We start from the raw sequence: 13,841 nt of genomic DNA on the forward strand, positions 1-13,841 counted from the left end.
GAAAATAACTGTTTCTCCCCCCAAAATCATGTTTGCTTAATAATGAGCAATGGTGTTGGCAAAAGCACAAACAAGTCTGGGACCAGGCTCACCAACCACTGACAGCAGAACTCATAACACAAGAGCTTATGAAGGTTGAAGAGTAGTGTCTAAAATCATCTCATTTGGCCTAACAGGAAAATCAATTCTACAAATACAGAATAAGAGATTATCATATACTTGTTTTGAGTTTTTAGAAGTAGCAACACCAAATTACAAAGAATGCAGCCCAACACACAGTTCTCCTAAACATCACAATGCTATGTCACTGTTCAGCAGTCCTCTAGGCCCATTTCTGCAACACTTGACGCCTGTAGCAGCACATGACAACAATGTTCATTTAATCATGAACTAAAACGTTGTGCCTTTCTCAAAGCCTGCAGGTATATAGCTTAATACCTTGTTAATCATTTATAATAAGGACTATATAAAAAAGAAGCTTTTAATAGTATGCATGGTTTTTTTAATGAGTCTACATTAACAGACTAAGTCAGCATCATTATGAAACATTACTAGGCTTCCAATGCATTAACTGCATCATAAGCCATTATACTCGCAGTCTTCAATAAAGTAGAGTGCTTACTGTAAATATTAACATGGACAGGTGTTGGTGGAAAGCAGTACAAGTTGTTCTGAGGATTAGGACAAGAGGAGGAATCTGTGGTGTCGGGATAAACCAGGTGAACCACATTCTGTGCACGTCTTACAAACAGTTGCTAAACAACATTGAAGAGGCTAACTAGGTAACACTGGGGCATTGGGTGTCACATATAGGCAGATACCTTTACTGTATACTGTCTCCTCTACTGAGGACAGAGGCATTCCATATTCATTTCATCAAAACTATGAGGAAGATTCATCTCTGTGAGGAATTGGGGATATTCTATTAATATCCCAAATACATCTTTAGACAAACCCATGTCCTGACCAACCTGGCGTCCTTCACGCCAGTGATCTGCATTCCTCGTTTGAATGCAGCAATAGTGAATTGTCCATTGTCCAAGCTTTTCCAAGGTTAGCCCTTGTTCTTTTTCTTCTTGTCATAGGCGGGTTTGGTCTGTGGGACAGGGTTAACAGAGGGAGCTCCTAGCTTCTTGGTCTTGGCTTTCCTTACCTTAGCCTTGATGGCCTCAATGTTGATTTTGGCTTCTGAGGGAGCTAGAAAAAAACATGGTAAAAGAAAAACATTAAACAGCTAGGTGTGGCTGTGTGGGAGTATGTGCTCAGGCAATGCTTCATTTAACCAGTCAGTTAATGATAATAATTACAGTTGTAAAGTGATTTTCATTATAGAAGAATAATTTCAAAGTGCATAAAATCATTTTATTATAATTGAGAATAGAATGTTTCTGAACACCTCTATATTCATATGGAGTATAATATTTGTGTGCCTAACTTTCTCACTCATTATTATTCACGATTCATTCAGGGTTATCCGTAATCACGGTAGCATCCACATTATCCAGATCATGAAAGCAACAACCAAAGTCTAGGAGGAAGGGTAGGCCAGCTGATAAAGATGAGTCTTAAGGCCTGCTTTAAAAAGCCCCAAGAATGTGAGGAAGAGAGTTTCAAAAGATCTGTGAGTGGGAGGAAAGGGCCTGGTTGCCTAACTGGTGTGGGACATGAAGCAGTCTGGAAAGGCTTGAAGGAAGTGGGTGGAAAGGGCCTGGTTGCCTAACTGGTGTGGGACATGAAGCAGTCTGGCAAGGCTTGAAGGAAGTGGGTGGAAAGGGCCTGGTTGCCTAACTGGTGTGGGACATGAAGCAGTCTGGCAAGGCTTGAAGGAAGTGAGTGGAAAGGGCCTGGTTGCCTAACTGGTGTGGGACATGAAGCAGTCTGGCATGGCTTGAAGGAAGTGGGTGGAAAGGGCCTGGTTGCCTAACTGGTGTGGGACATGAAGCAGTCTGGCAAGGCTTGAAGGAAGTGGGTGGATAGGTCAGAAGGAGAGAAGGTAGTTAAGAACATAATTATTCAAATGATTCACTGTACCTTTGTTGGTCTTCTTCATAACAGGTTTCTCCTTAGGAGGAATAAAGGCCCTGTTTCGCTCCTCTTGCCTCTTAGACAACACCTCGGCTTGTTTCACCTTGGAAAAACAGACACAATCAGGCATAGGACAAATGGATTTGGCACAGTAAATCCTGTTGTGTGTCTTTTGAAGGTCATTAGTTTCTCATGCAATGCTATACAAATAGTAACTGGTGCATAGCTATCAAGTCCAGTGATGGTTGTGTCTTTTGAAGGTCATTAGTTTCTCATGCAATGCTATACAAATTGTAACTGGTGCATAGCTATCAAGTCCAGTGATGGTTGCGACACCTAAGGACAAAGCTGTGTCAAGTAACAGCCAAGTGATATCCATGGTTACCTTTATCTCCTCCATCTTCTTCCTCTTCTTAACACTCTCTCGAAGGAAGAACTCTCCCGTTGCCAGTTCCTTGTCAATCTAGACCACCAGGAAACACAACACAGTGAACCCAGGAACATGGGTTTGAACAAGCCTAGTGATAGGTTTAGTGATGGATGGGTTATATCAAGTAGTTATAGACCAAGTCATCTGTTGATGTTAGGCTCTATGGCTGTTGTATGTTATAGTACAAGGAAGATTAAAAAGAAGAACTTCTAAGCAATTTGCAGGCCGGAAAAGGGGCAGTTTAAAATATATTCATAAGACGTTCAAGAGTGGCCTGGAGTAATAATTTCCAGGCTTGGAGTAATAATTTCCAGGCTTGGAGTAATAATTTCCAGGCTTGGAGTAATAATTTCCAGGCTTGGAGTAATAATTTCCAGGCTTGGAGTAATAATTTCCAGGCTTGGAGTAATAATTTCCAGGCTTGGAGTAATAATTTCCAGGCTTGGAGTAATAATTTCCAGGCTTGGAGTAATAATTTCCAGGCTTGGAGTAATAATTTCCAGGCTTGGAGTAATAATTTCCAGGCCACACTTGAACTTCTAAAAGTAAATAAAAATGTAGAAATAATGAACTAATAAAAAAATATATATAAGTGTCCTTTTTCCAGCTCGCAAATTGCTTTTGACTTACAAATCCGTTAGAAAAAAATCTGTGCCCTCCGCTGAATTTTTAAATCCCAATGTGGGCCTGGAGCCAAAGTTATTACACACCCCTGTTACAGTATGTGGAAGAGGACTTGTCAATGTCCTGTGTTATCTTGAAACTGAACTTTAAAAATATATATTTTTTATTGTACTGTGCTTGCACTTTGTATGCTACGTTTGACGTGCCATCTACATGAAGATTAGTATACTGGGCTGGCATGTTGTATGACACAGGAACCGATACAAATAAATACATCATGCCTGCATGGTGGTTCTGACCCACTAACCTGGCTCTCAGGCTGCTGCGGGGGGAGGCGGTTCTGACCCACTAACCTGGCTCTCAGGCTGCTGCGGGGGGAGGCGGTTCTGACCCACTAACCTAGCTCTCAGGCTGCTGCGGGGGGAGGTGGTTCTGACCCACTAACCTGGCTCTCAGGCTGCTGCGGGGGGCGGCGGTTCTGACCCACTAACCTGGCTCTCAGGCTGCTGCGGGGGGAGGCGGTTCTGACCCACTAACCTGGCTCTCAGGCTGCTGCGGGGGGAGGCGGTTCTGACCCACTAACCTGGCTCTCAGGCTGCTGCGGGGGGAGGCGGTTCTGACCCACTAACCTGGCTCTCAGGCTGCTGCGGGGGGAGGCGGTTCTGACCCACTAACCTGGCTCTCAGGCTGCTGCGGGGGGAAAGGCGTGTACTCCTTCTTTGTCGTCTTTTTCTTAGGCTCCTTGCGCTTGGTCAGGTTCTTGTGTCGGAAGTTGGGTAGGAATCGCTCCCAGCTCTGCAGCCGCAGCTCGGGGTCCTTGGACAGCTCGCGTTTGATCATGAGCGTCTGCGGCCGACCCCAATCGAACGGTCGCAAGAGGAAAGAGGGAGAAACGTGTTGGAAGAATTAACTTGGATTATTGAAACTGAGGGCGGTTGAAGTCAGACGACATGCTGGTAACTACATGGCAAAGCTCCAGAAAGGATGCAGTAGTTCAAGCCAGTTCCTTCATTAAAAAGGGGCAATCTGCAATCGCTACATCCATTTTTGTACTTGTAAATATATATATATATATCCCTTGTTCTTTTTCTTCTTGTCATACACACCCATTGATTTGTGAAGAGTATAATTCGACAGAACCCAAAATATAAGATTGTTTGTAAACAATGTCATTGTAAACAAACACGGTGTAGCTTCAACAAAAATCTTTAAACTATAATTTTGATATCTTGGATCAGTCCTTGCATCCATAGCCGTCTATGAATTTGAGTGGTTACATTTCTCAAAGGTCCATCCCTCATGGGATTTAAAGGATTGCTCCTTTAAATCCCTTGACCCAAAGCATTAAAGAAGCAACACCTCACATTTCTCATTTCTTTGCCCGTTTAGAAACGTCTAAAATAGCTTAAGTATGGCTTCCTCCCTGACCATATTTTAAAAAATCAGTTTTGTTTTTTGTTGACAACCTCGTGTACGAGAGCCAATCGGAATAAAGGAATTTATAAACAACTGTCCAAACACGATAAAAAACTTGAAAATAAGTTATGACGGATAGAATAAGTCAGTCTGAAGCATGTTGTTCTCAGCTGTCAAGGAACTTCAAACTTCCCCTTTTGGGATCTTGGTAAGTTCAAGTCATCTATTCTAAAGGACTCCAGTTTGTTTTGGACTTCCTCTGTGGCGTCAACAAAAACCCCACATCCTCTTACATAGAACAGTGTCGGTTGCTTTAAGCTTACCACGAACCATGACAAAGTACCACATAGACCACCTTTCTCCTCCTCATTGGATGTGGAGGTGAAAGGTATCAATTACCTTGATGTTGTAGATGGGGTGGATGTTCTTCATGGTATCCAACACCACTTTCCGTACCTACATATGAAAAATAATATTTTAGCAGATAATAATTGAGTCACTTAGAGCACAAAAAAAGTACAATTGTTGCTCACTCCAGGGAAGTTTAATATACTTTTTCCCCCTAATTTCATGATATCCAATTGGTAGTTAGTCTTGTCCCATCGCTGCAACTCCCCTATGGACTCGGGAGAGGCAAAGGTCGAGAGCCATGCATCCTCCGAAACACGACCCTGCCAAGCCGCACTGCTTGACACACTGCTCGCTTATTCCCGGAAGCCAGCCGCACCAATGTGTCAGAAGAAACACTGTACAGCTGGCGACCGGAATCAGCTTGCAGGCACCTGGCCCGCCACAAGGAGTTGCTAGAGCGCGACGGGAAAAGGAAACCCTCCCCTAACCCGGACGACGCTGGGCCACATTCTCATTTACAGCAACAACCTGCGGAATAGTAACAGGGGAGAGAAATTAGTCAATTGGAGGCTGGGGATGATTAGGTGGCCATGATGGTATGAGGGCCAGATTGGGAATTTAGCCAGGACACCGGGGTTCACCCTTACTCTTATGATAACTGCCATGGGATCTTTAGTGACTACAGAGAGCCCGGACACCAATTTTATGTCCCAATCCAAAAGACGGCACCCTACACAGGGCAATGTCCCCAATCACTGCCCAGGGGCATTGGGATAAAAAACAATGTTAACTAGAGAAAAGAGTGCCTCCTACTGGCCTTCCAACACCACTTCCAGCAGAATCTGGTCTCCCATCCAGGGACCGACCAGGAACAACCCTGCTTAGCTTCCGAGGCAATAGTGATAGTATACATCTGAAAGGGATTTATTACCATCAATTGCAAAATTTGTACAGCCTAATCTCCCTATGGAGAGGGGGGATCTAAACCAATTCAATAAAATGCCATAGCAGAAATAGGCACCTGATGAATTCAACAGGCTTATTTCAGTGGTTCCAGTGCGTGGATAAGGGAGAGAGCAGCATAGTGCTCAGTAGGGAGAAAGCATTTAGAAACGTAATGAAATGGAGAGGTACTACCTAAAAACGCATATTTGCCATACAAAATGTTTTGCAATGGTGTACCCTACTGAACATGGTCCTGATTGAGGAAATCAGCGCTTACCTCTTTGAGGCCGTTGAAGGGTCCCAGGGCTGACACAGTGTTCCCCTGCACCATGACGTAGCAATTGGTGAGCAGCTCCAATGCCTGAGGGAGAAACATGTTAGATAAATGCCTGTAAGAGGGAGGTTGAATGTGTTCCACGGAGAGCAATCTCCATCCGCCGACAGTACCGCTACTTACGATCGCCGACAGTACCGCTACTTACGATCGCCGACAGTACCGCTACTTACGATCGCCGACAGTACCGCTACTTACGATCGCCGACAGTACCGCTACTTACGATCGCCGACAGTACCGCTACTTACGATCGCCGACAGTACCGCTACTTACGATCGCCGACAGTACCGCTACTTACGATCGCCGACAGTACCGCTACTTACGATCGCCGACAGTACCGCTACTTACGATCGCCGACAGTACCGCTACTACTGAACACCTGCACTGCCTCTCCGCACCTTAGCACAGACATACTTGCTGATACCAGACTTTTTTACTACTGCACAATTGAAACACTTGCCCTCCAATCCCCCCCCCTTCTCTGATACATGTGTAAATATTTGACTATAAATTGGGCCTTCCTGTATTATACTTAAGCTAAATTGTTTATTCTATTCTACTGAGCCATTTACATTGTTTGTATTCTGATCTTTTATTATTGTTGTTATTGTTGTTGCACTGTTGTGAAGGAACCTGCAAGTAAGCATTTCATTGGATGCTGTATACCATGTGTATCCTGTGCTGTATACCATGTGTATCCTGTGCTGTATACCATGTGTATCCTGTGCTGTACACCATGTGTATCCTGTGCTGTACACCATGTGTATCCTGTGCTGTACACCATGTGTATCCTGTGCTGTACACCATGTGTATCCTGTGCTGTATACCATGTGTATCCTGTGCTGTACACCATGTGTATCCTGTGCTGTACACCATGTGTATCCTGTGCTGTACACCATGTGTATCCTGTGCTGTACACCATGTGTATCCTGTGCTGTACACCATGTGTATCCTGTGCTGTACACCATGTGTATCCTGTGCTGTACACCATGTGTATCCTGTGCTGTACACCATGTGTATCCTGTGCTGTACACCATGTGTATCCTGTGCTGTACACCATGTGTATCCTGTGCTGTACACCATGTGTATCCTGTGCTGTACACCATGTGTATCCTGTGCTGTACACCATGTGTATCCTGTGCTGTACACCATGTGTATCCTGTGCTGTATACCATGTGTATCCTGTGCTGTACACCATGTGTATCCTGTGCTGTATACCATGTGTATCCTGTGCTGTATACCATGTGTATCCTGTGCTGTATACCATGTGTATCCTGTGCTGTACACCATGTGTATCCTGTGCTGTATACCATGTGTATCCTGTGCTGTATACCATGTGTATCCTGTGCTGTATACCATGTGTATCCTGTGCTGTATACCATGTGTATCCTGTGCTGTATACCATGTGTATCCTGTGCTGTACACCATGTGTATCCTGTGCTGTATACCATGTGTATCCTGTGCTGTATACCATGTGTATCCTGTGCTGTATACCATGTGTATCCTGTGCTGTACACCATGTGTATCCTGTGCTGTACACCATGTGTATCCTGTGCTGTATACCATGTGTATCCTGTGCTGTATACCATGTGTATCCTGTGCTGTATACCATGTGTATCCTGTGCTGTACACCATGTGTATCCTGTGCTGTACACCATGTGTATCCTGTGCTGTACACCATGTGTATCCTGTGCTGTATACCATGTGTATCCTGTGCTATATACCATGTGTATCCTGTGCTGTATACCATGTGTATCCTGTGCTGTACACCATGTGTATCCTGTGCTGTATACCATGTGTATCCTGTGCTGTATACCATGTGTATCCTGTGCTATATACCATGTGTATCCTGTGCTGTATACCATGTGTATCCTGTGCTGTATACCATGTGTATCCTGTGCTGTATACCATGTGTATCCTGTGCTGTATACCATGTGTATCCTGTGCTGTATACCATGTGTATCCTGTGCTGTACACCATGTGTATCCTGTGCTGTATACCATGTGTATCCTGTGCTATATACCATGTGTATCCTGTGCTGTATACCATGTGTATCCTGTGCTGTACACCATGTGTATCCTGTGCTGTATACCATGTGTATCCTGTGCTGTATACCATGTGTATCCTGTGCTATATACCATGTGTATCCTGTGCTGTATACCATGTGTATCCTGTGCTGTATACCATGTGTATCCTGTGCTGTATACCATGTGTATCCTGTGCTGTATACCATGTGTATCCTGTGCTGTATACCATGTGTATCCTGTGCTGTATACCATGTGTATCCTGTGCTGTATACCATGTGTATCCTGTACTGTATACCATGTGTATCCTGTACAGAAGACCAACAAAACTTTAAAGGTCTTACTGCACAGAATAATTTCCCTCTCAAGCACTTTGAATAAGTGCTTTTACTTGTATATTTCTTTTGCACATTCTCTCCAGCTATACTGTCCTCATTTCCTTCTACTTATTTGAATTCAATATTTTTGTTGTTGTAGCACTGTTGAGAGGAGAGCTTGCAAGTAAATGTATACACCCTGTGCATATGACAAATAAACTTTGATTTGATGAGCTGACTGATTCTGAAACGTTGGGAGGTGTTAATAACACTATGCTGCCACCTAGTGATGCTAACATCTATAAACACAAAACTACTATGTATCCCATTGAACGCTCTCCCTGGCTGCATGGTTGAACAAGACACACCTTGAGTGTAGATCCTTTAGGTCCGATGAGTCTCTGCCTCCTCTTCACAAACCGTTCTCTGGTTCTGACCAGCGTGCCAATTTTGATGATGTCACACGCCATGTCATCCTCCAAAATACGCACGGCCTAAAGGCGGAAGACAGAAGAAAACATCAACCAAATGAAGATGCTTGTACTGGTTTCTTTCTTTGGGGTAAGTATAGAGTTTTGACTATTCTTCCACATTATCAGGATCATTGTTGGAAGTTCAACTATGAATTGATGAACAAGAGAGCATGCCTACCTGCTCAAAAGGCACACTTCTGGCCAACAGCTTGATGAGGTCCCGTGCCCTCACAACGGCATATGGGTCAAAGGTCTTTTTGGTGGTGCAAACTGTGATGCTGCCCTCGATCAAATCCAGGGTGGCCTTGATGTGCTGTTGATGAGGAAGAAAAGCAGAACATCAATGCTTTGGACAATTTAAAGGCTGTGTGCCTAAATCTAGGAGAGGATCATTCATCCTCACATGGCTACATATCTGCATGTTCACAGACACCTATACACGGGCTGATAAGAATGGATCAACTCTCATCAACATGTGACATTATTCTTAAAGCTGGAACCCTTAATGGTGAAACTACCTCGTCACATTGTGATCTTACAACAAAGAAGTTACTGCAAACAAAAATGTCCCCCTGAGACATCATGGCACAGTCCAGTGGAGGCTGCTGATGGGAGGACAGCTCATAATGGCTGGAACAGAGTGAATGGAATGGCATCACACATGGAAACCATGTGTTTGATACTACTCCAATCCAGCCATTGCCACAAGCCCATTCTCCCCAATGAAGGTGCCACCAACCTCCTGTGTTGCACACGCTATAGAACAGCAGGATACGTACTGCCATTTCTTACCACACCTCTCCTCTGTTTCATCCACAAAACAAAAACAATAACATAGGGGCTGGTCCAGACAGTGACACCACAGACAGATTAATGAGCCAGATATTTCACCAGATGTGTAAATGTGAAGCATCCGGTTGGCGTTGCTACTAGGGCTGGGTGGTATACCATATTTCATGATATACTGGTATTGATGCAGGGACCGGTTTGGGTTTTTACTTTACCTTCTATACCGAATGTTTGGTTTGTTAAATGTGATACACCATGTGTAATGTCAATTTTTATAATTCACTTCGCTACTTGAGTCATCTCACTCCACTTTCTCTCCGTGCCACATTCCACACAGACCTTGCCATGTCACTCAAGGAGCGCATTTGATGTTCCTCAACCACGAGACACTTGCCTTCAGTCTGCATGGTCAATGCAGCAATGTTGATGACAACAATGCTTTTCACTTTGCTTCTTAATAATAATCCACTAGCGTTCTATAATGACACTATTAGTTTGTCTCTTACATCAGCAAACAGCTAGTCTGTCTTTTCTTAGCAAGTTGCTCTAAATCTTGAGACAGTAATTGTTAGCCACTAATGCTAATAGCTAGCTAATAAAGATGTATGAGTATGAGCAAACGTAGCTACCTAATACAGCCTGATAATACTAGTGATGGTGTAGACCTAAATCAGCATGTTGTTTGTGCAACAGTATCTTCTAAATCAAAGAGGAATATGCAAAGCAAGAATATGATAGCTACATCAAGTAGCTAAGAGAACACATGAAATGTAGCCAAAGCTTATAGGGTCCCCTAGGAAACACTTACTAACAATTTAGTTCCTACCCAATCACAATAACTCCTACCGGGCATTTTAATTCGTTGTCATCTCAAACACCGTATTCAAAGTGCCAACTATTATAATCTAACTATAGAATTAGAATAGTCATTATATTTCCATGTTTCCAACAGTTTTGCTCTAATTCACAAGTCACATCGCAATTGCAACATTTGGTTAAAAATCCATCCTAGATTATTTGCCCATATCGTGCAGCCCTATGTGGCAGTGTGGAAATTATCTCAATTGAGCAGTGGTGTAAAGTACCTAAGTAAAAATTATTTCAAGTACTTCTTAAGTAAAACATACTTTCAAGTACTACTTAAGTAGTTTTTTGGTATCTGTCCTTTACTATTTTTTTTAAAATTTTTGACAACATTTACTTTACCACATTCCTAAACAAAATACTGTACTTTTTACACCATACATTATCCCTGACACCTAAAAGTACTCGTTACATTTTGAATGCTTAGCAGGACAGAAAAATGGTCCAATTCACGCACTTTTCAAGAGAACATCCCTGGTCATCCACTGCCTCGGATCTGGAGGACTCACTAAACAGAGGACATCCCTGGTCATCCACTGCCTCGGATCTGGAGGACTCACTAAACAGAGGACATCCCTGGTCATCCACTGCCTCGGATCTGGAGGACTCACTAAACAGAGGACATCCCTGGTCATCCACTGCCTCGGATCTGGAGGACTCACTAAACAGAGAACATCCCTGGTCATCCACTGCCTCGGATCTGGAGGACTCACTAAACAGAGGACATCCCTGGTCATCCACTGCCTCGGATCTGGAGGACTCACTAAACAGAGGACATCCCTGGTCATCCACTGCCTCGGATCTGGAGGACTCACTAAACAGAGGACATCCCTGGTCATCCACTGCCTCGGATCTGGAGGACTCACTAAACAGAGGACATCCCTGGTCATCCACTGCCTCGGATCTGGAGGACTCACTAAACAGAGAACATCCCTGGTCATCCACTGCCTCGGATCTGGAGGACTCACTAAACACAAATGCTTTGTTTGTCAATTATGTCTGAGTGTTGGAGTGTGCCCCTGGCTATCCATACATTTGTGGTGCCATCTGGTTTGCTTAATATAAGGAATTTGAAATGATTTATACTTTTATTTTTGATAATTAAGTACATTATATCAATTACATTTCCTTTTGATACTTAAGTATATTTAAAACCAAATACTTTTAGACTTTTACTCAAGTAGTATTTTACTGGGTGACACTTTTACGAGTCATTTTCTATTAACGCCAACGCATCTATACTTTTACTCATGTATAACAATTGGGTACTTTTTCCACCACTGCAATTGAGTGCAGGAAATGCAGAAATAATAAGTGCTGAAATTTGTTTTGGTTGAAGTTGAATTGAACAGTATAAAACAATCAGAATGGAGACTCATCGAAATCACTTATAATGTATGTGCTGCCACCCTAGGATCACTCACTACTCAAAGCAAATGTATAACTTTTATTATTCAAAAACTAAAAAGACTGTCACACCATACATTTTTTACATTTAAATACCGTGATATATTTTGGCCACATTGCTACTCACTACCAAATATGGTGATGAGAGGAAGCCCACTGCCCGGCAGTGCGAGACGATGGAGCGAGTTGGATTTTGGCCGACATTCTGCTAATTTTCTACTATTCCTACATCATTTTTTTGTTTTAATTATATATGGCCATTGACTCTGGAATAGACCATATAACTGCCTCGTGGGCTTAGTTCAACTGCCCATCAGAGCCCAAAATACGTTTTTATACTCCAATAAACAATGGAGACACTATAGCCTCGAGACATTGTTAAAGCTATAACTTGATCTCATGGATGGTTAAATCCTTGCATTCATAGCTGTCTATGAATTTGAATGGCTACATTTCTCCAGCAACGTCCCTGAGCTTTTAACCAAACCCGTATCAGAATGGATGCTTTGTTATTTTTTCAACTGCATATTTCCCTTTTAATTGGCTTAACTTACTGAATCGCCTAATGCTTTTTGCACCAGTGGCCAGCATTCTTTCAGGTATGCCTCTCTATACTTCGGAAAGAGAGTGGCGAAACTGCTCTCCTCCAGTAGACCTTTGGGGTTGTCATCTTTTGTGAATGCTGGCTCCTTCCATCCATCGGGAACAGTGAAGAGTTGAGATTCATCCACTGAAAATACAAGATTAGAAGCTAGGATATAACACACCTAACGTTATAGTTAGCTTCATAACTAGGTAGGTAAATTGCATGCACGTTTTCCCATAGAACAAACGTTCTTTCACTGAGAACAAATTGGTAGCAGTCTTCAAGCAGTGCTCATACTAGCACCATAAATAAGCATGAGGCCGGGCGCGAGCTACACAAATCAAGGGAAATCAGGCTTCTGCTCAGATACATGTATCCAGAAACGTGGACTATTATTAAGAAATAATACATTTGTTTCTGATACTAGACAATACCGTTGTAATACCTTGGTTTGTATTATTTTTCGACTTCTTCCCTGACCGCGTTTCATTCACGCTTCCTTCATTAGTGGAGGACGCCATTTTTGTTATGCCGGAAATACAGACCGGAACTGCGTAGTTTGGAACTAAAATGAGGGTTGCATTCAAAATTGATGCGTTGCATTACGTGCTAAGAGCGTTCTTGAAACTATATCCCAATGTGTAAGAGTCTTTGCAAAATTGTGCCACAACAACCTTTTCGATCCTTACAATATTTGCTATTATTTAGCTATCCTTCATATTGATTTGTCGTTCCTATCACTACATTATTGGAGCGACAGGTAGCCTAGAGCGTTGGGCCAGTAACCGAAAGATCGAATCCCAGAGCTAACGTAAACATCTGTCGTTCTGCCCCTGTACAAGGCAGTTAACCCACTGTTCATAGGCCGTCGTTGTAAATAATAACTTGTTCTTAGATGACTTGCCTAGTTAAATTAAAAAACAATTTATAATAACACCCCTATCACTATATTATATAAATAACCATTTCTGACAGTGTATTTCCAAACTACGCAGTTCCGGTCTGTATTTCCGGCACTTATCTCCCTCACTAGCTTTAAGCACCAACTGTCAGAGCAGCTCACACATTACTGCACCTGTATATAGCCCACCTATAATTTAGCCCAAACAACTACCTCTTTCCCTACTGTATATAATTTATTTATTTAGCTCCTTTGCACCCCATTCTTTTTATTCCTACTTTGCACATTCTTACATTGCAAATCTACCATTCCAGTGTTTTACTTGCTATATTGTATTTACTTTGCCACCATGGCC

At 42.8% G+C, this 13,841-nt stretch overlaps 1 protein-coding gene across 1 annotated transcript; it reads right to left on the minus strand.

Annotated features, from left to right (window-relative positions):
* Positions 1-204: 204 nt before the first annotated feature.
* LOC109877340 (KRR1 small subunit processome component homolog) lies at positions 205-13,372 on the minus strand. Its single transcript, XM_031815391.1, has 10 exons — positions 13,031-13,372; positions 12,554-12,729; positions 9,118-9,252; positions 8,835-8,960; positions 6,069-6,152; positions 4,895-4,951; positions 3,755-3,925; positions 2,411-2,488; positions 2,032-2,128; positions 205-1,197 (listed from the first exon to the last, which is right to left on the minus strand). Exons 1-10 carry the CDS (start codon positions 13,104-13,106, stop codon positions 1,055-1,057), a joined length of 1,143 nt encoding a protein of 380 aa, XP_031671251.1. The 5' UTR covers positions 13,107-13,372; the 3' UTR covers positions 205-1,054.
* Positions 13,373-13,841: the final 469 nt, after the last annotated feature.

The sequence above is a fragment of the Oncorhynchus kisutch genome, unplaced genomic scaffold (genome assembly GCF_002021735.2).
Source record: "Oncorhynchus kisutch isolate 150728-3 unplaced genomic scaffold, Okis_V2 Okis09a-Okis19a_hom, whole genome shotgun sequence".
In the NCBI taxonomy this organism is placed as follows: Eukaryota; Metazoa; Chordata; class Actinopteri; order Salmoniformes; family Salmonidae; genus Oncorhynchus; species Oncorhynchus kisutch.